The sequence below is a fragment of the Staurois parvus genome, unplaced genomic scaffold (assembly GCF_062004578.1).
Source record: "Staurois parvus isolate SC_StPar_1 unplaced genomic scaffold, SC_StPar_1.0 ptg000734l, whole genome shotgun sequence".
NCBI classification, from domain to species: domain Eukaryota; kingdom Metazoa; phylum Chordata; class Amphibia; order Anura; family Ranidae; genus Staurois; species Staurois parvus.
The window spans coordinates 3,415,022-3,441,456 of record NW_028318530.1 but is presented as its reverse complement, the minus strand read 5'-3'; the positions used below and the strand labels follow the sequence as shown (position 1 = coordinate 3,441,456).

General features: G+C 43.0%; 1 protein-coding gene across 5 annotated transcripts in view; it reads right to left on the bottom strand.

Moving 5' to 3' along the window:
- The window catches only part of RFC1 (replication factor C subunit 1), a 101,352-nt gene that overhangs the window by 10,965 nt on the left and 63,952 nt on the right, over window positions 1-26,435 (bottom strand). For all 5 annotated transcript variants that reach the window (XM_089654036.1, XM_089654037.1, XM_089654040.1 and 2 more), the window contains 13 exons: window positions 25,940-26,119; window positions 19,092-19,196; window positions 14,229-14,601; window positions 13,165-13,274; window positions 12,551-12,665; window positions 12,224-12,312; window positions 10,644-10,781; window positions 10,466-10,561; window positions 10,283-10,381; window positions 9,892-10,046; window positions 9,684-9,801; window positions 7,206-7,351; window positions 4,834-5,047 (listed from right to left, as the gene is read on the bottom strand). In XM_089654036.1, the coding sequence (XP_089510162.1) occupies window positions 4,834-5,047; window positions 7,206-7,351; window positions 9,684-9,801; window positions 9,892-10,046; window positions 10,283-10,381; window positions 10,466-10,561; window positions 10,644-10,781; window positions 12,224-12,312; window positions 12,551-12,665; window positions 13,165-13,274; window positions 14,229-14,601; window positions 19,092-19,196; window positions 25,940-26,119 (1,938 nt within the window). The remainder of the gene's footprint in view (window positions 1-4,833; window positions 5,048-7,205; window positions 7,352-9,683; window positions 9,802-9,891; window positions 10,047-10,282; window positions 10,382-10,465; window positions 10,562-10,643; window positions 10,782-12,223; window positions 12,313-12,550; window positions 12,666-13,164; window positions 13,275-14,228; window positions 14,602-19,091; window positions 19,197-25,939; window positions 26,120-26,435) is intronic.

The window sequence follows — 26,435 nt, the reverse complement described above, 5'->3', positions numbered from 1 at the left end:
GGGAGGAGGAGACCAGGGAACTAGAGAGAAGGAGGTCTTGTGAGGAGCGGAGTGTGCGTGCTGGGCGGTACTTGGATATTAGGTCAGTGATGTAGTTCGGGGCAGTATGGTGGACAGCTTTGTACGTCAGTGTTAGGATTTTGAATTTGATCCGTTGCGCAATCGGAAGCCAGTGGAGGGATTGGCAGAGGGGGGTGGCGGAAACGGAGCGGTTGGAAAGGTGAATGAGTCTGGCAGCCGTATTCAGGATGGACTGAAGCGGGGATAGCCAGCGGCGAGGCAGGCCAGTGAGGAGGGAGTTGCAGTAGTCGAGTCGCGATATGATGAGGGAGTGGATGAGCTGTTTAGTGGTTTCTGGAGTTAGGAACGTGCGGATTTTGGCGATGTTGCGGAGGTGGAGTCTGCACGAGTTTGTTAAAGAGTGGACTTGGGGCTGGAAGGATAGGTTGGAGTCCAAAATGACACCAAGTACTCTGGCCTGCGGGGCGGGTTTGATGGTGGCGTTGTTGGACATGATGGAGAAGTCAATGGGGGGTGGTGTCCGGGCTGGAGGGAAGACAAGAAACTCGGTTTTGGAGAGGTTCAGTTTAAGGAAGTGGAGCGACATCCAGTCTGATATGTCGCTCAACAGGTGTGTGATTCGGGCGGAGACCGAGGGGGTGAGGTGGGGGGTTGAGAGATAGATTTGTGTGTCGTCGGCATAGAGGTGGTAGTTGAAGCCGTGAGAGTGTATGAGTTGGCCAAGGGAGGAGGTGTAGATGGAGAAGAGAAGGGGCCCGAGGACAGAGCCTTGGGGGACCCCAACAGAGAGGGGGAGTGAGAGGGAGGTGGTGGCATTATAGGTAACGCTGAAAGAGCGTTGTGACAGGTAGGATGAGAGCCAGGAGAGAGCAGAATCTCTGAGGCCGAGGGAGTGTAGTTTTTTGAGGAGGAGGGGGTGGTCGACTGTGTCAAAGGCCGCAGAGAGGTCAAGGAGTAGGAGCACTGAATAGTGGCCATTAGCTTTGGCGGTTAGCAGGTCGTTGGAGAGTTTGAGTAAGGCAGTTTCGGTGGAGTGTAGGGGACGGAAGCCGGACTGTAGGGGATCGAGGAGGTTGTTGTCGTTGAGGTGAGAGCATAGGCGGGCGTAGACTAGGCGCTCAAGGAGTTTAGATGTAAATGGGAGCAGGGAGATGGGTCTGAGGTTGTTCGGGTCATTGGGGTCCAGGGAGGGCTTTTTAAGTATGGGGGTGATGTGTGCATGTTTCAGAGGGGAAGGGAAAGTGCCGGAGGAGAGGGAGAGATTGAAGATGTGGGTGAGGGAGCGTAGGATGGAGGGGGAGGGAGGTTGTAGGAGTTGTGTGGGGATAGGGTCAAGGGGGCAGGTGGTGAGGCGGGCATCAGAGAGGATCTTGGAGACTTCTTCGATGGTAGTAAGGTCAAAGGTGCGGAGTGTTGGGGGAGCTTCAGTATGAGGAATGTAGGGTGGGGTGGGAGAGGAGGTCAGAGCAGTGGTGGGGCCGTGGGAGAGGGGTGTAGAGGGGGTAGCTGAGTGAGGGGGAAGGGGGTTGGAGGGAGTTTGAGCAGCGACGAAGTCCCTGTGGGTTATGTCGAGGGGGAGGGGGGATGAGGGGGTAGCTGTGTGAGAGGGGACGGGTTGAGAAGGCGTGTGAGTTGCGGCAATGTCCTTGCGAATTGTGTCAATCTTGTTTTTGAAGTGATTGGCAATCTCAAGGGCAGTGAGTGAGGTGCTGGGTGGAGGTGGGGGTGGCGAGAGTAGAGAGTTGAAGGTGGAGAAGAGTCGGCGAGGATTGGAGGAGAGGGCCTTGATGAGGGTCAGGAAGTAGGCTTGTTTGGCAGTATGGAGGAAGGAGGTGTAGGTGTGGAAGGCAGATTTGTATCGGGTGAAGGCTTGTTGGGATTTGGTTTTGCGCCATAGTCGCTCCAGGGCACGACTGTGTCGTTTGAGGGTTTTGGTGTGATCAGTCTGCCAGGGCTGGAGCGGTCGGGGTCTGATGTTGCGTGTGGTTAAAGGCGCTAGTGAGTCAAGGGCTGTTGACAGCGCATTGTTGTAGGCGGTCATAGCCAAGTCGGGGCAGGACAGGGGGAGGATGCTGTCATGGAGTTGATCAACTGCGGAGTGGAGGGAGGCAGGGTTAAGGTTGCGGAGGTTACGGCTGGTAGTAGTGTGACATTTGGAGGGGTAGGCGTTGGAGGATGAGGAGATAGAGAAGGTGATCAGGTTGTGGTCAGAGAGAGGGAAGGGGGTGTTAGTGAGGTTGTGGGGAGCGCAGCGGTTGGAGAAGACAAGATCAAGGATATTACCGTCGGAGTGGGTGGTGGATTGTATGCACTGTGCAAGTGCAAAGGAGGAGGTTAAGTGGAGGAGACGGGCTGTGTCCGGGTTGTCGAGGTTGACAGGGATGTTGAAATCCCCAAGGATGATAGTGGGTAGCTCAGAGGAGAGGAAGAAGGGTAGCCAGGAGGAGAAGTCTTCCAGGAAGCGGGGTATGGATCCAGGAGGCCGGTATATCACAGCAATCTTCAGGGGGGTTGGGGAGAATAGTCGGACGCAGTGGGCCTCGAAGGAGGAGAAGGATAGGGAGGGGGGGTTTGGGAGGACTCGGAAGGTGCTCAGCGGTGATAGGAGCAGGCCAACCCCACCACCTTTACGACCGTTGGGCCTGGGTGAGTGGGTCCAGGTGAGACCGCCGTAGGAGAGTGCAGCAGGGGAGGTAGAGTCAGTGGGCTGGATCCAGGTTTCCGTAATCGCCAGGAGGTTGAGGGAGCGGGAAACAAAGAGGTCGTGGATGGCGGTAAGCTTGTTGCACACCGATCGGGCGTTCAGGAGTGCACATGAAAACGGGGGGGAGATTTTAGGGAGCAGGGGGACAGATACTAAGTTGCGGGGGTTGTGGCAGGACGTGGAGGTGGGAGGGTTTTGTGCGGGTGAGGGAGGTGGTGGAGGGCCAGGATTCGGGGAGATGTCCCCCGCGGTTATGAGGAGGAGAAGGGTGAGAAAGGTGGCATGGGAGCGGGATGTGCAGGAGCGTGAGAAACTACTAGTGGAGGTGTTGGGGTCAGTGGGAGAGTGGAGTAATAGGAGGAGGTGATGGGTGCCATAAATGGGTGAGGGAAGCAGTGAGGGCACAATATACAAATGTTTGGGAGGAGCAGAGGGATATAGTGAATGGATTTTGGGAACAGAGGAGAGGAAAATGAGAAGGAGGAGTGGAAGAGGCATTTTGGGGAGGTGATGAAAGCAATAGTAGGGAGATGATAGCAATGAGGGGGAGATGTACAAGTTTTGGGGTGGAGCAGAGGGGTAAAGAAATGAGATTTGTGAACAGAGGATAGTAATATGAAGAGCAGAAGAGGGGTGTATTATATAAAGGTACACGGAGTGGGACTCAGGTGTGTAAGAGATGTTTCCCAGGGTGTTTCCTTGCAGTCTGTCCAGCATGCAGTAGAGTTTCTTGCTGTTGTTGTGTCTTCCTGCTGCTTTAGTTCAACTGCTGTGTTTAACTGCTCTGCACTCATTCAAAGCCGCACTCCATCATAAGCAGCACCCCCATCAGAGACTGTGCCCCCCATCAGAGATCTCCCCCATGAGCTGAACTAAATTTATAGGGAGATGCTCAAATGAGCATTCAACTCCGCCCCAATTAGAAGCTGATAAGGCTCACATGAATAGGGGGGGATGATTCTTAGGAACCAGGCCACAGTCATAAACCTGAGTGCGCCTAGAGGTGAGGACAAGTCAACAGATACACAGATATAATTACAACATTTGGTGAGAATTTAACAGGAGTCAATGCGTTTGTCTGGTTAAGAGTGGAGGTAGCAGATAAATGCAGTTACCCAAAGAAGAACAGCAGGAGTCAATGCGTTTGTCTGGTTAAGAGTGGAGGTAGCAGATAAATGCAGTTACCCAAAGAAGAACAGCAGGAGTCAATGCGTTTGTCTGGTTAAGAGTGGAGGTAGCAGATAAATGCAGTTACCCAAAGAAGAACAGCAGGAGTCAATGCGTTTGTCTGGTTAAGAGTGGAGGTAGCAGATAAATGCAGTTACCCAAAGAAGAACAGCAGGAGTCAATGCGTTTGTCTGGTTAAGAGTGGAGGTAGCAGATAAATGCAGTTACCCAAAGAAGAACAGCAGGAGTCAATGCGTTTGTCTGGTTAAGAGTGGAGGTAGCAGATAAATGCAGTTACCTGTGAAAGTAGAGAAGGCATAATTAAAGTGCTGTGTTTAACTGCTCTGCACTCATTCAAAGCCGCACTCCATCATAAGCAGCACCCCCATCAGAGACTGTGCCCCCCATCTTTATAAAGTTCCATTACCTTGTTACGCAGGACTTTGACAGTCCTTTTCTGATCCCCATGGCTCAGTATCTAGCCTAGTCAGTGCTTCCACGTAAGCGCTAACAAACGCATTGAATATTTACACACGGACACTAATTGCAATTTAAAAAGCCGCAGATGTGGAACATTAACCTCTAATCTGCATTTTAACCTGTGTGTGTCACCTTGTGTGTCTGTACCAAGGCCAAACATTCCAGGGTATGTAAACTTTTGATCATGGCCATTTGGGTGATTTCTGTTATCATTATGATTTAAAAAGGAGGCAAACAACTATTTTATAATAAATGACTTCATATGATCACCATCCTTCAATAAAAGAGCATTTTTTGGCATGATCAGTCATATTTTCAATATCAGTGCCAAAATTTCACAATTTCTGCCAGGGTACGTAAACCTTTGAGCACAACTGTATGATCCAAAATGATCAGGGTTACAGACAAATGATATAAAAACTTGATTAACCTGCTCATTTTCTGTTAATCCAAATTCTTACCTTGGAGTCAACTTTGGAGAAAGGGCTTGGCTTTCCTCCCCAGCTGCAGATCTCCATAATGTTATCAAAGTCCTCTTTCACGAAGTAGTATGTGTCCATTAGGTCCACAACGTCCTGCACACCATCTGAGCCTTGGGTTATCAGTGGCTGCACCAGCCTGTCCCTCATGTAGGACAGGTAATCCAGATTCAAAGCACTCTTACTTGCCCGCATTCTAATCATAAAAAAAATTAAGTATGATCAATATATTACAAATTTGAGGGGAATTTGCAGATAGTGGAACAGACAGAATCTGGGTATCTGTGCACAGCAACCAATCAGTTTCTTTCATTTTCAAAGCTTACCTGAAACAAGCTAAAGACAGAAGCTGGTTGGTTACTCTGCACAGCTGCTCCAGATTTGGTTAGCTCTAGTTTTAGTAATCCCCCCCAACCCCCCATCTAGTGCACCAATTAAATGAAAACACCCCTTACATCTCCCTCTTACTGGTGTGTGATCTTGGGGCATCGGTTTATGGACCAGACACACATACATTTTATTTTTTTAAGGATCCAGCCAGAGGTAGCTAGAAACACTACCCACCCACTTGCTGACAGACTGGAGAAAGAGCTCTAATGATTTACCTGCTATACAAATTTTAACTTAAAGTGGTTATAAAGGCTACTTTTTCCCCTAAAATAAAAACAACAAGATTATATTTACCTGCTCTGTGCTTTGCTCTTATCCCCTTTTCTGATGTTCCCCACTGGCACTCTCCTGTTCGTCACATAGCCGTCTGCTATTGGGGCACTCGTGCGGGTGCGCTCCTGAGCTGCGCCATGCGCCTCAAAAAGACACACGCAGCTCAACCTGCCCCCCACTGCCACCTCCTCTTGTTGGGGAGGGGTTTGATACAATTACCAGTACATTTTTTTTACCTGAATGCAGGGAATGCATTGGGGTAAAAAAACGTCTTGACTTTAGGACCAATTAAAAAAAAAACCCACATTTGATATGGAGTGCAAACCAAAGACTGTGTTCTCACTGAATGTATAGATTCAGGCTTTACAGCTAAACTCCAGCCTATCCTTCGGCTCCTTTCCTGTACTGAAATTGCTTAGTCCGATTCCACTGCACATTGAGATTCTCACAGTGTGCATTAAAAACTGCACAAAACCAGAGAAAGCCCACCTCATTCCCTGGCTGGAGAATATCCAGCTTAGTCCAGCTTCCACACCGGTTGACTGTCCCTGGACAGCATCTTTCATGCATTGGATTTCAGTTCTTTCAATAATGAAGGCTAGGAGGGTCTGCATGCAATTACACTCACCGGCCACATTATTAGATACACCTTGCTAGTGCCAAGAAAATATCCCCCACACTGTTACACCATCACCACCAGCCTGAACCACTGATGCAAGGCAGGATGGATCCATGCTTTCATGTTCATGTTCTGACCCTACCATCTGAATGTCAGAGCAACCAGTCTGCCCATTCTCCTCTGACCTCAGACACCAACAAGGCATTTTCCTCCACACAACTGCCACTCACTGAAAATTTTCTCAGTTTTTCAGACCATACTCTGTAAATCCTAGAGATGACTGTGCATGAAAATCCCAGGAGATCAGCAGATATGAAATAATCGGTCCAGCCCGACTGGCACCAAAAACCATGCCACATTCAAAGTCACTTAAATCCCCTTTCTTCCCTATTCTGATCCTTGATTTGAACTTCAAGTCAACTTCACCATATCTAGATGCCAAAGTGCATTGAGTTTCTGCCATGTGATTGGCAGATTAGCAATTTGTGTTACCAAGCAATTGAGCAGGTGTACCTAACAAAGTGACTGGTGAGAGTATATTCTAGGTAGAAATTCCCACTGCTCCCCACTGACAACCACCCATCAAGGCATTTTAATTATTAAAGATCCAACCCACTGCTTGCTATCAGGGCTACGTAGAAAAATACTGAAGCAGGGTGTTGTGATCATTTCTTGGAAGCTTATACAGCAATGTGCTGGCCCTTCCCACCTGCTATGATCTGCATGCATTTCATAGAGAAGCACAGAGACTTAGTTATGCCACTAGATCTAAATTAAGGCATGTCATGAAAGTGAAAGATTTTTAAAAAATGTATTATTATGTTAAATTACTATTTATGTAAAGCTATTACAGTCCAGAGCAGGGGCGGACTGACAACTCATGGGGCCCTCGGGCAACAGGGGATCATGGGGCCCCTGTGTCCTTGCCCAAACTCAAAAAAGCCTATGAAAAAGGTACCAGGGGCATCTCATGGGGCCCCCTACTGACCCAGGGCCCTCGGGCAGTGCCCAAGTTTCCAAATGGTCAATCCGCCCCTGGTCCAGAGAGTCCTGAGAAGTAGGACAATTTTACCTTAAAGATGTGTGCATAGCCAACTCCTGTGTAATACGGTCGTATTTCCCAGTGGAAGAATGTTTCCCAAGCCAGCTAGGAAAAGTTGGAAACTGAGGCATGTAACCCCTCATCAATTCCCCAGGCAGGACACTGGCATAGACGGCCTAAAAAGAAAAACCAATCATCTTCATCACACACTTCAAAAGGCTGAAACAGTACCAGGTTGTGGACATTGTCAGATATGTACTAGCTGCTCAGTGAATGTGTTCTTTCACCAGAAAAATATGGAGACTGTCATTGCTAATGTACTTCTGAATATGTGTATTGCCTGGGTGTTATGATGACCAACTGACCTTAGCATTTATATGGCCACACGTCTCGGAAAGTTGCTTCCATCACAGCCTGATTATACGAATGTTTTGCTTCATAACTTTAAACTTAAAACCAGTGGGTGCCTCTGGTTTGCCATATACTAGACTAGTTTGTTTGGTTGCAATCAACAGAAAGAATTGGATACACAAAGAACGAGACAGTGGGAACTTAAAAGAAACCTGTACAGAGAGATACAGAGGCTGCCCATGATGGTGAAGAAGAATGTGATTCTGTGGACAGATGTCCTTTATACACATAATGATTTGTCGTTGGGAGCACCTTCTTAAAATGACAGGACTAAATCGTGTACCACATGAGCATATAACCAGTCTGTGGGAGCCAGGAATTTTGTTGGTTGGTAGGGGATCAAATACTTATTTTACTCTTTGAACTGCAAAGCAATTTATAACATTTGTATCATGTGATTTTTTGGAATTTTGGTTGATATTCTGTCTCTATCATTTAAAATACACCTATGATAAAAAAATTATATACCCTTCATTTCTTTGTAAGTCAGCAAACTTACAAAATCTGCAGGGGATCATATAATTATTTTCCTCACTGTATTTGCCACTGACTCAAAAATAAAAAATTCCCTTCCACAATGAGGAGTTTGAAATGGTCTCAAAAGGCTTATGAGTGAAACAAAAAATATAGTACTGAAAAAGCAGACTTGTATCTGAAAAGCTTATCTGTGATACTCGCTTCACTTTCACAAAGAGAAGAAACGTTGACTATTCTTGTGAAAGAGGATGCAGAAATGGATTAATTTTCTGTGTCTGATACATGAAGGTGTCAAAAGCAGGGATATTTTAACTATGGGACACCAAGCAAAATGGAGACCATATTGTAGGATGCTCATAGAGGACTAAACCCACTGTAGTGTCAAGCTCCTATGGTAAGCACTGTATCACAAAATGTAGTCAATTGCAGCCAGTACATTACCATAGTTCAAATACACACACAAAAAAAAAAAAAAAACAAAAAAAAAAAAACACTGCCCCAGTATTAGAGGTGCCCGCTCGCCTCCAACACAGCAATATAAAAGTAATGGATGGCCACTCCATGGGGACAATGCAAAAAAACTTTATTGTAGAAATCAAAAATCTATATATAAAAAAACTTGTTTTGCGCTGAACAGCGCTTCAAAATGACCATGATTATCCACATCCTTACCACGCTACAGCCGAATGATGGCTACAGCACGGTTGTCCAGTTCTGGGAGGGCGTCATGTGCCGTCCTCCCAGAACGTGCTCTCCCGCACACCCCCAGGAGCACCCAACCAGCGCTGTCAGTGATTGTGGTGTCCAATGGACACAGCTGATCACATGATGAGGTAAAAGGCCAATCATAGCAGCCTTTTTCCACGTGATCAGCTGTGTCCAGTGACACAGTTCACCGAGTAAATACAGTTGCCGATATCGGCAGCACTTTCCTTACACTACCACAGTGTGAGGAAAGTACTGCCGATAACCGGCAACTGTCACAGAGCAGATCGGCTAATGATCAGTGCCCTGCAGTGCCATCCACCAGTGTCGCCCAACACTGCTCTATATCAGTGCCCATCATTGCTGCATATCAGCGCAGCATCATCAATGCCTACCAGTGCTACCTCATCAGTGCAGCCTAACCATGCAACATCATCAATGCTGCCCATCTGTGTCCATCAGTGCAGCGTCATCAACACACATCAGTGAAGGAGAAAAATTACCTGTTTGCCAAATTTTAGAATAGAAACAAATAAAAATATTTTTTTTGCTCTTTTTTTGTTTATAGTGCAAAAAATAAAAACACCCAGTGGCAATTACATACCACCAAAAGAAGTTCTATTTGTATAAAATGATAAAAATTTCATATGGGTACAGTGTTGCATGACTGTGAAATTGTCAAAGTGCAACAGCGCTGAAAGCTAAAAATAGCATGAAACAAGTCAACCCTTCCTGCTATGCCTAGGTGCTGTGAAGTTTTTGTCTTTTTGCATCGTCCCCGTGGAGTGTGCAGCCATCCTTTACATTTATAATACATTACCACGTTAAAAGAAATGCAGTATTTATATATAAAAGACAGTTACTAATGTCAGTAGAAGAGAAGTGGACAAATGATTTTCTGATCTGTCACTCTACCTGTGTAGGCAGGAGACTCCAGGTCTGCTTACTGCGGATAGCCCTGTCTACCAGGTCGCCATCACATATGCTATCAGCCGTTTTGCTCAGCAGTAGTAAGTGTTTCTTCAAGTTCCCTCTAAATTAACAAAAGAACAATTATACAACTGGTATACAATTATACAATTGGTAGCACAGAGAAGATTGTAAGACAGTCCAAAATCCTCACCCTGACGCAGCTGGCTTCACATGGATATAATTTTCCTGAACAAAGAGAGGCGCTATCGAGTAGTCATGGAAGAAGAGGTCCAGTTTGTCTATAAATGTCATGTGAGCATTGTCTCCATCACTACCAAACACCTTGCGTACAACATCAAAAGGACCCTGAAAATAATTATAATTCATAAGTCACAAGATGCCCCCCATAAGCACAAGTGATTGCAGAGTATGCCAATTTTTCTAAGGTTTACTCTTCAAAGCTTAAAATATTTATCTGCTTGTATAGAAATCTATAAACTAAGATATCCCTTAAAACTGCTAACTTTATCCCAACTTAACTAAACGACCAATTTGAAACCTGTTCCAGGTTCAGGGACTGAGCAACCAAGAATCTCACTTACTATTTTGATGTCCTTTTTGGCATTTTTAGCATTACTCTTAGCTTCATCATAGGTCAAAGCCTTACTGCGAGCACTCCACATACTGAGGTTATGAAGAACCTGATGGAACAAGATACAAAGCCAAGTTCTTGTAGGTACTGAAGATTAAAAATTAGGAAATTGTTCTTCTGTAGAAAGTCTCACCTGCCGAACGTCATGGTTGGCCCCAAGTATAATTTCATTCATAGCTGGTGGTGGAATCTTCAGTCCTTCCTTGAATGCCACAGACATCATAGCCCCCTACATTTAACAAGTTCCAAGTGTTAAATAACAAATGAAATGTCACGCATGATGAAGGGAAAAGACATGGAAATCTTCTGACCTTAATTTGCTCCACTCTGGGCCTCTGGAAGCGGAGGTCAAAGCAATAGTTAGCAAGTGACCGAATTTTAGGGTGATTTCGATCATTACACATGCAAATAATGGGGATCTTCGATTGTTTGATCAAAGAGATTAACTCCTGAAACAAAAAAATGCAACAAGAAAACCATCAATTTATCTGCACACTGCTCCTAAATATCCCATACAGCGCTGTCAACCATGTCTGCCGGAATACTGAACTCCTTCACCTATCTCCTACCCACCTCTGTCCTACTCTGCATACATCGATTTCTTTCCAAGAAAATCAGTGCTGCCACCTTGACTCCCAAGAACCTGCCCACACACTGAGTGTAGAGAAAGGGCTCTTGGGAGATGTAGTTCTGGAGCAACATGGAACAGGAACTTAGCAATCAGCAGCTGTTCCGGCAAGAATTTTACAAGCCTTGTAGTGACATCACCATGCTGTGCTCTCAGACCAAGTGTGGTCAGTTTTTGAAAAGAAAGCAGGAACACCAGGGATTCCACAGACAGGAAGCAATACAAAGCAAACGGGATACAATTTCATACAAGGACATGGTACAACAGGAAACATATCAAGAATATGAAATGTTGGGTTTACATATTCTTTAAAGCTTAACTCCACTAACTGCATGCAATGTTTGAAACGGCAAATCACCCACGCTCCTATGTGTCGAAACAATATGCAGAATAAATATAAATTTCTAAAGAGGCTTTTGTATTATTGATTAAATGTGAGTGTAATACGTATTGCTGTTTTTAGCGAAATTAATAGCTCAACAGTATTACACCATTAGTGTCCTTTCTGCTTCCCTCTATTACACGCATGATGAATTATGGATTATACTGATGGATTGTACCTACACTTCATAACCATGGGTCTGGCACTCTGTTGAATCCTGGACATATCTGTGAGCACATTCCACAGAAATAAGCGCTTTTGACTCTTAAGCCCACAAAGCTAGGAGCCCATCATATCTGGTGAGTGTGGAGAGCGTAGGGGAGGGTCCACTGAGCACTATGTGGTGAGATCATTTGTGTTTCAGGGCATGGGATATTTATTTTTTGGATTCTCTTTTTCTTTTGAGCACATGTTTATTTATTGGAGCACTCAAGCACAAAACATTTAAGATTATGGACTTTATGTATTTGATTTTATTATTCTTTTTTTGTGCTGTGGTTATTATTATATATGCATGCAATGTTTGTTCAATGCAGGTAGGTTATTCTACTACTTTGTAAAGCAAAGTATCCAGGGCCTGCTAAAAAGATCAGCTATTGCCTCAATAGCAGCCAGCTACAAGTTTGTAATGCAAATTAGATATGCAACATTGCGATAACATCAAAACAATGGCTGTGTAGTCCTAGGTGACTAGTATAAAGAGGCACTAATCAATAATACCTACAGTATAGTACAAACCAATCCTATACACACTCACTACAAAACACTAATGAAATGACTCATTTTAGCAATTAATTCTATTATAAAATAGAATGAAATGTATATTTAAACAACTGTGCCCTCTGGAGACAGGGATTTCTACAAAAGTGCAGTAGACTTGCCTGTACACCCCCTCGGTCTTCATTTCCTGCCATACCGTCCACTTCATCCATGATTAGAACATGCTTGTTGCTTACGGATGTACTTGTCCCTGATAGGTGACAGAGACAACTGAAGTTACACGGTCAGAGAACAGTACATGGCATTACACATCAGCTACAGTCTCTTTCTCTTTCTCCAACCAAAGTATCTAACCAATATCCACTGTTCCTTTCTCTAGCAGAGACCAGACGACAAGGGTAATATCTAGCTTCAATTGCTATACCTAATCTAACACAATCTCTAAATGAAAGCATGTGTATACTACTGTATAGAGCAATATCCTTTACCTGAATAAAATCCTTTGATGCTGGTATTATTCAGAGATTGTGCCACTACTTCCTTCATGCTGTTTTTGCTGCGGGTGTCACTGGCATTTAGTTCAACATAACTGTAGCCAAGCTCCTAATGCACAGAGATGCCATTTTTAGAGGGCTCAAACACACCATCCTACACATATCAGAAATATTACAGTCACCGTTCATGTCACTTAAAAGAATGTGCTTTACCCATGCAGGCCAAAGACGCGGGTTCACTTTAATGCAAACGTCCACAAACAATTGCTTACCATCCTTTCACTCCTTCCACCACTCTGTTCAGCTGCCACAGAGAAAGAACTGCCCTGAGTAAATTGTGAGTCAGTTCAAACAGGGCTGTAGACTCCCGTGTGATAGCACTGAATGGGCCAGCACTGTTACATGGGCAAGCCACATATTCCTCCATACTTGGAAGTAGTAAGAATTCCCTTCAGCTCCCAGCACTGAATGGAGCAGCAGGAGAGTGATGTAGAATAATGGCAACACCCCCACCCCACTTTTTACCTATACTGCGAAAAAGCACAGAATACAGCAGATGACATTACAAAAGGGAAGTCTGCAAAAGATTGTAAGCACAATCAGTTTACCTCGCATACAAGCACTGCAGTTGTGGTTTTTCCGACTCCTGGTGGACCAGATAACAGAGCTGCTTTAGATGAAGATCCGTCATCCTTCCCTCCAAATTTGTTATATTTTGCTGAAATACAATGCCATTGTAAAAAACAGTAAGATACAAACTGAAGTGTTTTCTAAACTGTGTGCACAATCCAAACACCGAAGTGCACTTTGTACACAATAAAAGACAGATGTCTACTGCAACACTAAGCATATGAAAAACAAAATAAAATCCAATCTAGAACTCCTAGAATGGCAGTGTACATGTTGTCCTTATACATACAAACTCACAAAGTTTTCCTCAGTCCATTCTAGAAGTGCTTGGTTGTTAAGTAAACCTCATAGGAAAAAAGTGAAACACAGCCGAACAAGTACAGGGGTCTGCACCTTGATGAATACTCAAGGTACATAATAGAGGCCAAAGGATAGGGCCAGGAAATGGTACTATAAAGGGACCCACAGAAAAGGGTAGAATCACTGTTGCACTGGAAAAAAAAAGACATGCAAGTAAGCATCTTTGATGACCACAGAAGGAAAGTTGGAGGCAAGAAACGGAGGAGTGAGTAGGGAGCTGAACTTCCATTTCCCTCACCCAAGCATCTTAGGTCCAAGCTGTCCAAGTGTTCAGAAAGGCTAACAAATGTCCCCCCACTTTCCAGAGTGCACCTTCATGCAGAGGAAGGCTTGTCTGAGGATTTGGCAGACCTTGTACAGTCCCACTGCAAGTTTCCTGGAGCTCAGCTTTAAGGCTTCCTGTATTCTTCAATGGACAAGAATGAAGATTGTTTTCCTCATTCGCTCTCAAATTTTTTTATACATTTATAAAGCTGTCAATTACTGGGCTCAGATTCTAATATTGTAGTCAAAGGGAAAAAAACACAGAGATGGGGGTAAGAACGGTAGAGAAGCAGAAAGACACCATGCCAGAATTATTTTTGTTGCCCAAAAGAGTGGAAAGCCATTAGTGAATGGAGGGGGGGGGGGGGGGGCCCTGATTTCTTTTTATGACACACACACACACACAAAGAATACTAACCAACAGGTTTCTTGTCTCCAGAATGGTTTTTGTGCCAGTTTTTCAGCCATCTAATAAGCTTATTAGCACAGCTTTGCTCTCCCTGCTGCCCTATGATCCCCTTTAGCGATGTTGGTCTATATTTATCTACCCAGAGTAGGCTCTCTGTCTTGCCACTAGTTGTTCCCCATTCCAGTGATCTGGTGGAGGCTGGCTTCTCCTCCTGTTTTAGATTAGTCTTTATATGAGCACTTGAAATCTCTGCAGCAGTTGCAAGTTTCTTCGCCCGTGGTGATTCTCTCTTCTGTGGGGTAAATTTCCTCTTTGCCGGGCTTTGTTTTTTCACTTCTGGCTCTTTTTTCTGTTCTGGGGTCTTTTCTGCTTTCACTTTCACCTAAACAGCAAAATAAATACAAACTATCTTGTTATAATTGTGCAAATATAATACATTATTCAATTATGAGTAAAGTGCAGTAACCTATAGCAATTCTTTTGAAAAGACCCAGTAAAATAAAAAAAAAATAATTCATAACTCACTAGGAGTTATATACAAATTTCCAAGACAATATCCTTCACAAGGCCTGCTTGAGCAAAGTGAACACTCCCAGCATCTTCCACAGCAGGGATCAAGCAACTCTCGCTGCCATGGGAAAGGGGGACGGAGGACTCCCACTCTTTCCTGGAGGTGAAGATATTGTAACATTTAGATTGAAATTGTGTCCAATGAAATCCAAAGTAACAGACTTAACCAGGGCAGGCTTCAGTGGAGGGAACTATTTGTTCAGAAGAATCATGCACAAGAGCTGGGGTCAGAGGTACTCAAGCGAGTAGGGTCAAGCAAGAACAAGAGAAAGAGACTGCCCTAGTCACTTCAGTACCCAAACCAGCAACCGCAGGATGGGGGGGGTTGCTTTAAGAGAGGGTAAAGTATAGGAAACTAAGAAAATCCAGAAGGAGGGTTTCCCTCACCACTCTTACTCCTTAAATTCATCTTTTAAAAGGAATGGCTAAAGCTTGTACCTCCTCATTCCCTGGTAACAGGTGGCTGCCAGTGCTGGAACATGGCAGGGACTTAGGCAGCTGAATATTACAGGAGTTAGGCTGCTCAGGAAGGGGCTAACAACCAAGCTGCATAAAGTTAATACACTTCACAGGAGAATGACTGAGAATTCCACAATAGGGATGTCACAAGAAGAAGCTGGCTAAAACACGAGCCATTGCTTAGAGGACCAACAAGCATGCCTCTAGTGACATTACGTAGCCAACGTCTAATCCAGGTAGGGGACAGCTAGAGCCAGTCCCGGATGACCATGTAGGTCAAGGAGTCCTGGAGAAGAGATACCCTGAGGGGTACCATGAGGGCTGTTTATGTCCTGAGGAAGATAGTAAAGGTCAGGATGGAGTACATCTCCTGAACCCTAATTAGCAAAAGGACTTGAGCAAAGAGTTCCAGAGTGATTGCTGAAGTTGCAGGGTCTCTACAATAGTACAAGGGCGATAAGAAGCAACTAAAGGGTGTACCAGGCAAGGAATTAGCCTTCATACTAAAAGAGGGGACTCTCTGCACCCGAGTGTCAAGAGAAGAGAACCACCGAAGCACCCATCATGATGCAGAATCTGTCCTCTATTTGTAGAAGTAGGGGTACACCTTTGTGCATGGTTTGAGCCCTACAGGATGAGCAGGAGCCAGGCTTGGAGGGCGATTCAACCAACCTCTCCCTAGACCCCTACATTGGGGCTGGAGCACACTCCTACAATATTACTGAATAAGATATCCAGTGCAGGGCCAAAGACGCAATGTCCCTTGCAGGCCAACTGAGACATATGCTGCCAATACATGAAAAAGCAGACAGTTTAAACTAAGATTTGAGGAAAGATTCTAACTGCCTCTTGATAGAATCTAGAAGAACACCTTCCACCTGACTGAGTTCCTGTTAAGGTGGTTTTTGCACAGTGGGAATAGGCCATGGTCTAACAAATCCCCTCAATAAAATGGGAACATCTGTACCACACACTCAGGCGCGACCCAAAACCTCTTAGCTTAAACGCCACATAGAGGAATAGTGGGTGTAAGCGAAAGATCTTTGCAGAAGCAGGAACTCTAGAAGACCAACGGCTGGAGACAGGAGGCTTATAAATACAGAGTAGAAAGCACTTCGTCAGTAAGGTCCAACATGACCCCCTGTAATTATGAGGGGGCAGTAGGAGACTGCAGTGCCTTAAAAGCAGAGTCTTCAGAAATAAGACTGTTGACACTCTGAACCTGGTTCAGAGACAGGATCTGCAGGGGATGGCACTTGAGCGTGTTGAGAGCCTCTGCCGTCAGGATGCATATAGAGTTGAACACACATAGCTGAAAACACCTGAACAAACATGCAGGTTCCTGAGGACAGGGCAGGGGACTCAGCCCCACCTGAATAATCTGAGAAAGTGTAGCAATATATGTTCAGACTGAGAACAAAGGGGGTAACAGGTTTCAGTTTATAGATGCTAGTTCCCTCAGGGGATACTGGGTAGATGTCCCCAGAACAGTAACCCTTTTTTATGTTCCTAATGTATTCTCCTAATCTTATAGTTTCCTAGCAGTCCTACCTATATACTGGAGATGACAAGGACATTCCAGCAAATATGTAACATAAGTACTATCACAAGAAATAAATTCTTTAATCTTATAAAGACAACCCATTGGAACATGACCGAAATTTTATATAACTCTTATTCTTATCACCTTTCATATTTTTGACTGTGGGATCTCTGGAAAATACCCTAGTGTTGTGGCATTTTGGATTCATTTAAATGCTGATTTTGATTATTAAGAATGTGAGTGGCTTGGTACTTGAGTATTGAGTTTAACCAAGTGTTGCAGTATTACGCTATATATTTGTTTTTTCCCTACATTGCACTGAGTGTTCTTGGAGAGTGGAGTCTGGTGATCCTGGAGGTTGGATTTACTGTGGAGTGGAGATCTGGAGGCTTATTGACTGGGTCTAGGATCCCATAAAAACCCTAAAGGCATTTTTTTCACCAGTATCTGGTGAGTGCGGTATAAATTTTTTTTGAGCACTACCTTTGGTGGAAGAACGTTTCATTTCTTTGGGAAGAATAATATATATATATATATATATATATATATGTATAAAATTTATTATATTACTTTAGAGTGATATAAATTTTTATTTTTTTTATATATATATATATATTTTTTGCACTGTTTTTATGTTTTAAATATTTTTTTGGTGTGGGTTTACACTGATGAGCAGCAACATTTATTTGTATATTTAATTTGTTTAATTTTGGCGCTGTTGATTTATGTTTAAAACAATCCAGGATATCCCCACAAGTACAGTCCAATGGGGTTCAGGTATGGCCTCCAAAGCTAGGCTAAGGACATGCTGCTCCAGATAGCTGCTATGTGGAGTCTAGTTCAGGCATCAATGTAGCATTGAATCTTGACTGAAAATCAATAGAAGGGGAATCCACACACAAAAGAATGGAAAAAAAAAACAAAAAAAAAAACGGGCTAGCACAAAAATTGGGAAAGCTTTTCTCATCAAAGCTACGGAAAAGATACCCATCCTGGTAGAAAAAAAAAAAAAACTAAAGCACACTGGATAAAGGTGAGGGTGTCAGAGTCAAATCTTCCTATAGGTGGCAGTATAATCCATCTAAACTCCTGTATCCCCTAGTGGACGAAAATGATGAGGATTTTATGTCGAGTACAAAACTTCCACATCCACTGAGGAACGCAGATGTCTGTAACCTTCAGGATGTTAACAAGAAGTCCACACAAGGGGTGGACAACACAACAAATGCTAGCAGGCCCAAGAAAACAACAGAGAACTGGGGACTGTCTGCAGCTCAGATTGTATGTTAACGTATAGGGTAAGGTCTAAGGTATAGACCTTACGCCTGAAACCGTCATCAAATGAGACTGCAAAATCCACCTGGTAGAACTTGGGAACACAAGACAGCCCTGCAAATCTGGGAAATAGTTGCTTGAGGACAAAAACTTCAAAAAGCACTGACAGATCCAGTAGTTTGCACCTAGAAAGAAAAAGGGTAGAACCCAATCCCTCAGACCATAAGCTTGGAAGGTGGTCTGCTTCAATTATCTACAGAAATGGGAATATGAAATTTGATGCACCTTAAGGATTCCATTGGGGGATTATAAAAAGCAATCAGTCCTCCCAAAGGAAGCAGTAGCTGTGAGATTCACTCACACAGCCCAAACATCATCCAGACAAAGGGTGTGGATTGGGAGACCAGACTACTTTGACAACCAAGTCCCCTGCACCAACAAGGTGCCCAGCACTCCTCCCCAACATAACAGGTTGGTATCCATCATGATGATCCTCTAAAAAACAGGAAGGAATTAATCCCCTGACTCCAGTGTTAGATCTCTGAGCCACCAAGCTAGGGACAACCTGGTCCTCAGAAAAATTGGTACATCCAAAGACCGTATCGACTTGTCGAAAAAAGACAGAATGGTGAGATGTAGAGGTCTAGAGTGCAGCAGGGCAAATGAGAATGCCTTGAAAGAGACTAATATAAGACATAGGACTCTGATGCATTCTATTAAGTCAGATAGCTCCTGGATTGGAGAGCTTGAATCTGAGATTGGAGTACCTGAAATTTCTCCTTTGGAAGAACAATTTAGCTTGAGCTGTGCCAGGACTAGCTCTAGATACTCCAAGGGATGAGCCAGTTGCTGCAACAATATCTAAATGGTAGGGATCCAGAAAAATCACGGAAACTATCTGGATGGGTCAACATCATGCTGTCTGACACAGTCCACTCCAACTGATCCCTCTGGACAGATGGTCATCCCAGTACCCCACAGGAACATTTTTCTGCACTTAACTTCTATATTACAGTCATACTTACCTCTGCTTCTGCTGCTATCACATACTTGGATTTTTTCCCAGGTAAGGTGCGAATTAAATGAAAAAGGCCATCCTCACCAATAATCTTTGTTCCAAAGCTTTCTGCCTGCATACAGAAAATTTGCGTCACAAAATATTTTCCAGATACAGCACCACGTGTTACATTTAGAAATTAAGGTCTACATAATTTTTTTTTTTTTTTTTAAACAGGGCGTTGTACTTGAGTATAACATTGCATAAACATTTACAATTCTAATCATATAGAAAACAACTGAATAGAAATATGTTTTATAAATAAACAGTGGCTGAAATAGTAAGAGCCTCTTGTGTGCTTTTGTTACAAACATACAGTTGTGTTCAAAATAATAGCAGTCAGACATCACTAACCTGATCAATCACTGTTTTTGGTAGAAATGATATTTCTACATGGGAAATAATTTACTAGCAGGTGTAGTAGAGTAATAGAAATCCAACAGACCCAACAGTCATGACATGCATGCTGCTGATTCTGTGTAATTGAATCACTAATTGAAAGGGGCATGTTCAAAATAATAGCAGTGTGGAGTTATATTAGTGAGGTCATTCATTCTTTGAAAAACAGGTGGCAATTATTGCCCTTATTTAAGGAAGGAAGGCAGCAAATGTTGTACATGCTGGTTACAGTGCATTTCTCTCTGAAATTCTGAGGAAAATCGGTCATTCCAGACATTGTTCAGAAGAAAAGAGTACCTTGATTAAAAAGTTGATTGGCGAGGGGAAAACATATAAAGAAGTGCAGAAAATGATAGGCTATTCAGCTAAAATGATCACAAATGCTTTAACATGGCAACCAAAACCTGAAAGACGTGGAAGAAAGCGAAAAACTACCATTCGAATGGATAGAAGAATAGCTAACATGGCAAGGACTCGGCCAACAATCAGCTCCAGGAAGATCAAAGAAGGTGTAAAGTTACCTGTGAGTACTGTTACAATTAGAAGACGCCTATGTGAAGCCAAGCTATCTGCAAGAAGCCCCCGCAAAGTCCCACTGTTGAAAAAAAGACGTGCTGAAGAGGTTACAATTTGCCAAAGAGCACACTGACTGGCCTAAAGAGAAATGGTCCATTTTGTGGACTGATGAAGGTAAGATTGTTCTTTTGGATCTAGTGGCTGGAGACAGTTTGTCAGACGACCCCCAAACACTGAATTCAAGCCACAGTACGCTGTGAAGACAGTGAAGCATGGTTGCGCAAGCATCATGATATGGGGATGTTTCTCATACTACGGTGTTGGGCCTATTTATCGCATACCAGGGATCATGGATCAGTTTGAATACATCAGAATACTTGAAGAGGTCATGCTGCCTTATGCTGAAGAGGAAATGCCCTTGAAATGGGTGTTCCAACAAGACAACGACCCCAAACACACCAGTAAACGTGCAACATCTTGGTTCCAGACCAACAAGATTGACGTTATGGAGTGGCCAGCCCAATCCCCGGATCTTAATCCAATAGAAAACTTGTGGGGTGACATCAAAAATGCAGTTTCTGAGGCAAAACCAAGAAATAGAGAAGAACTGTGGAATGTAGTCCAATCATTCTGGGCTGGAATACCTGTTCACAGGTGCCAGAAGTTGGTTGACTCCATGCAACACAGATGTACAGCAGTTCTCAGAAACAGTGCTTATACAACTAAATATTAATGAAGTGATTCAAAGGAAAGCAAAATCTTCAAACATTTTTCAGTTTATATAGTGAATGTTTGAGTTTGTAAAGAATACAAACACTTGCTATTTTTTTGAACAGTCTAATATTCACTTTTCTTCAATTTTTTTTAGAGAACAACACACATTTGATATATTTTTCTTCATGTTTTGATTTGGAATAGAATGTGTAGTGTTCCCAATGCATTTGTGTGTATGGAAATAAAAGCTATTAGAAGGATTTTGAGCTTTATTCACTTTTTTCAACACACTGCTATTATTTTGAACACAACTGTACGTACATCCATACATACTGAAACATGTTGCCAAAAAATGAAAGGCTGAGAAGGTCAGAATGAATTTAAGACTAGAATTACACCATGGGTCCCACATAATATGGGCTTTTACAGGACAGTTCCTATTTGCATATATAATGTTTACATAAGGGAAAATCTGATTAATCAAGGATTTCCACTGGGCTACAGTAGGCAAGGATGGACTCATCCATTTAACAGGTTTGGCTTTGCAAGCCATACAGTTTTTTGCAGAAATAGTCTAGTATAGTCTGGTCAATATTCTTCATCTAGTATAACAAACAAGTTTACAAGGAAGAGGGAATTACAGCAAGGTAGTGAGCTCAGTAACCATCTACTGTCAAAAGTCATATACAATATGGCAGTTAGGGGTGGCCAATCTTTCAGTTTTAGAATTGTTTGCACTGAAAGAAACGTCTGCTAGTTCAACGTTTGACATCTGCCAAAATGTAAGCTGAGAGGAGTATGCAGAAGAAAATGAGTTATTGTTAGAGCTTAGGTATTCAATGTCTTGCTGGTTAAATGTGGGTAGAGAGTTAACAAGTAAAGGGCTTATTTTCAGAATCAGGTTAACTATCAACAGAATCACTGCTACCACTAGCGAGACCATCATATACACTATATTGCAAAATGCACATGAACTTTAATGGCATCCAAGTCTTAGTCTGTAGGGTTCAATATTGAGTTGGACCACCCTTTGCAGCTATAAAAGCTTCAACTCTTCTGGGAAGGCTGTCCACAAGGTTTAGGAGTGTGTCTATGGGAATGTTTGACCATTCTTCCAGAAGCGCACTTGTGAGGTCAGGCACTGATGTCGGACGAGAAGGCCTGGCTCGCAGGCTCCACTCTATTTCATCCCAAAGGTGTTCTATCAGGTTGAGGTCAGGACTCTGTGCAGACCATTCAAGTTCCTCCACCCCAAACTCGCTCATCTACGTTTTTATGGACCTTGCTTTTTGCACTGGTGTGCAGCCATTTCGGAACAGGAAGGGGCCATCCTCAAACTGTTCCCACAAAGTTGGGATCATGAAATTGTCCAAAATGTCTCGGCATGCTGACGCCTTAAGAGTTCCCTTGACTGGAACTAAGGGGCCAAGCCCAACCCGAAAAACAACCCCACATCATAATCCCCCCTGAGCCAAACTTTACACTTGGCACAATGCAGTCAGGCAAGTACCATTCTCCTGGCAACTGCCAATCCCAGACACGTCCATCGGATTTGCCAGAGAAGCGCGATTCGTCACTCCAAAGAACACGTATCCACTGCTCTAGAGTCCAGTGGCGGTGTGCTTTACACCACTGCATCCAGTGCTTTGCATTGCACTTGGTGATGTAAGGCTTGGATGCAGCTGCTCAGCTATAGAAACCCATTCCATGAAGCGCTCTATGCACTGTTATGCTAATTTGAAGGCCACACGAAGTTTGGAGGTCTTTAGCTATTGACTCTGCAGACAGTTGGCAACTTCTTTGCACTGTGCGCTGCAACATGCACTGACCCCGCTCTCTCATTTTACGTGGCCTACCATTTCATGGCTGAGTTGCTGTTGTTCCCAGTTGCTTTCACTTTGTTATAATACCATTAACAGTTGACCATGGAATATTTAGTAGCAAGGAAATTTCATGGATGGACTTATTGCACAGGTTGCAACCTATAATGGTACCACGTTTGAATTCACTGAGCTCCTGAGAGTGACCCATTCTTTCACAAATGTTTGTAGAAGCAGTCTGCATGCCTAGGTGCTTGATTTTATACACCTGTGGTCATAGAGGTGATTGGAACACCTGAAACCAATGATTTCGAGGAATGTTCCAATACTTTTGGCAATATAGTGTACTTTCCACCTTTAGCACTTAAAGATTTAGATATTAATGTCAGATGTCTGACTGTATAGTGCTCTTGAGCTGTTAGTAAGCCTACAATGGATTAAGCAGATGAGCAGCGTGGGCCCATTGTTTTTATTAACAATTTAAATTAGGCAGATTATTTAGGGACAAATTAAAGTGGAAGAAAGCCTAAAAACTATACTTAAAAGCGTTTCCTAGTCCTGCAGCTCCAGCTCTCCTGTCTCCTGTGTTAGTGAGCAGTTGCAGCAAGGAAGAGCAGAAAGTGTCGACAATAGCTGGGCCAATGGGAGCCTATAGGTGATGGTACTGTTTCCGGAATTCACATCCATTGTCATGTACTACCTTACACAAGGGAGCTGAAGCTTCAGGGTCACGTGACTGAATGAGAGCAGGTTTGAAAAAAGAAAGTATACAGGATAGGTAGGAAGGGGATGGAGGGAATGTTTTTAAGAATAATTAGTGTTAGGCTGTACTACCATATTAAGGTTTATATGATTGATGTTTGGGGAATGGGGGATTAAGTGGTACATGAAACCCACATTAAAGATGTATGGAAGCTGCCTCTTCTGAAACTACTACTTCATAGTTGTCTTACTACTTTATAGTTGTCCAATAGTTTCAGTATTTATAGTCTATGAAATTCAACAAAGTTGCAGACTAACAGCTATGAATATGTAATGTTTGTGCTCATTTTAAAGTAATTATGGCAGACGCAGCCAGATCACCTGCAATTATCAGAGGGAGAGATCAAGAACACAGCCTTAGTGGTAAGACCCTCCTGCGCTCCAAATAATGTGTTTAAACAATTAAAACAAATTAAATATATGAACCCCAAACAGCTGCTAGCATTAAATCATATACCAGTGATCAAGTGAATATAAACCATATAAATGCTGCGCTACATTCAAACTTATTAAGTGAATGTGGAATCCAATGACACAAATCTAATATTGTGACAATAATAATGAAATAAATAATACGTGCTTACTGATAACAAAATTATCAAATAAAACACCCAAAAAGATGAAAAAAACACAAACTTAAATCTATACGCATGTGCATGTGCATGAAAATACACATACATATTATTACATCACACGTGCAAATGTGAAGTGAAATAATGGTTACTTAATAAACGCAAACAAAAAGTCCAATATAAAAATGTTGAAGGTGAACAAAACTGTAAACGGTGTTTCCAATAATACTGTAAAGTGACCACAAGTGAAAACAAATCGTGCAGGTATCTGGGTGTAGATAGAGCTTGTGAATCCAACCACCTTCTGGATTAGCCTCTCACCTCATCACTTCGACCCTTGCGGATCAAAGAGCAATAATGGATCCCTCTCACAGATCCTCCAGGCACCACAGCACTCCAAAAACGCTTTTCAGGATTTAATATTCCCACTCAAGCTCTTCTCCAGGTATAGGTGAAATATCAATCTGTTCAGAGTGCTTATAGGAGTAGAAGGAGATGAGGACACTCCACAGATGATAAGTATGAAAACCAAAACTATGGCCAATTACAGCCATAGTTTTGGTTTTCATACTTATCATCTGTGGAGTGTCCTCATCTCCTTCTACTCCTATAAGCACTCTGAACAGATTGATATTTCACCTATACCTGGAGAAGAGCTTGAGTGGGAATATTAAATCCTGAAAAGCGTTTTTGGAGTGCTGTGGTGCCTGGAGGATCTGTGAGAGGGATCCATTATTGCTCTTTGATCCGCAAGGGTCGAAGTGATGAGGTGAGAGGCTAATCCAGAAGGTGGTTGGATTCACAAGCTCTATCTACACCCAGATACCTGCACGATTTGTTTTCACTTGTGGTCACTTTACAGTATTATTGGAAACACCGTTTACAGTTTTGTTCACCTTCAACATTTTTATATTGGACTTTTTGTTTGCGTTTATTAAGTAACCATTATTTCACTTCACATTTGCACGTGTGATGTAATCATATGTATGTGTATTTTCATGCACATGCACATGCGTATAGATTTAAGTTTGTGTTTTTTTCATCTTTTTGGGTGTTTTATTTGATAATTTTGTTATCAGTAAGCACGTATTATTTATTTCATTATTATTGTCACAATATTAGATTTGTGTCATTGGATTCCACATTCACTTAATAAGTTTGAATGTAGCGCAGCATTTATATGGTTTATAAGAACACAGCCTTCACATCTCTCACTTGGGGTTTGTTTTAGGGGTGGGTGCCAAGTTTTAAAGCAGAGGATGCTTTAAATCCCAACTCTGGGCATCTAAAAAAAAAAAAAAAACTATCCCTTGCAGTGAGGCTGTGCGCACACTACAAGGTTTATTCGCTTGTTTTTGCTTAGGGAAACGGGGGAAAAAAAGGATTTACTTACCTAAGCCTCTGCTTCTCCCCACACCAAGACCATCCCCGCAGTCTGTGCACTCTCACGCTCCACCAGTCGAGAGTCTTGATATCATCAAGAAAAGAGCAGGGTCCATTGCCCTGCTCTGGGCGTGAAGATGCAGAGGGACAGTCCACTGCTGGATTGTGGGGGAGTGAGGCCTTCCGGGGCAGCAGAGGATCAGGTAAGGAACACTGTTTCTCCTCTCCCCTAGAGAAAACCAGCAATTAACCCTTGCAGTGTGATACTACGGTGAAAAACAGACTTGAGCACACAATCTCTAGCACTTTAATATACTCCTCGAAGAGGTTACAGAAAATTACTATTCTTGGTCTGCTATTCCTTGCAATAATCTCTAAGTGTTTGCTGGCTACCCATTTGAACTAATTGAGAGAATACCCACTTACATAAAAAAAAAAACAAAAAAAAAAAAACAAACCAAATTATACGGATTGCATTTGTCCAGCTACATATGAAAAAGGCCTACAGCATCAGACTTGCAAATACAGAGATGCAGCTGCAGCTATGATCTTGTTAACAAGTCATATAAATATGTTAAAAGAATGTCTTTCATATGCTACTTGTGGCTTCAATAAACTCTATTCTATTGATACAAAATACAGAACTATACCTTCTCACGTTTGGACTCTCCTGCGTCACGGCCCATGATAAGGTAATTGGTCTTTTTGCTGACATTTCCTGTTACCTTTCCACCATATCGTTCAACTAAACACTTGGCTTCATCTCGCTCGATGGATTCTAGGACTCCAGTTATGACAAAGGTCAACCCCTCCATGCAGTTATCTGCACCCTATCAACATATAAAGAGAATATAATCAGATTTCTCACTGTGGAGTGTGTTGAATAAGTACTGATTCTACACAGCGAATAACCCAAAAACTCATCAAATATTCATATAGGCAACTGAACCAAAATGTTAAGTAAATGTGAACAGCTATGTGTAGTGTGTTTCCCACGGGCCACCATTAGCAGACGACCACTGAATATCTGGTTAATCAATACTGGCTTTACCTACTAATATCTGTAAAAGGAACCAAGTCTAGGCACATCACCAAGAAGTGAATGTTTTTGCCAAAAAGGAAACTATAATGGTCAGTTTATAAAAT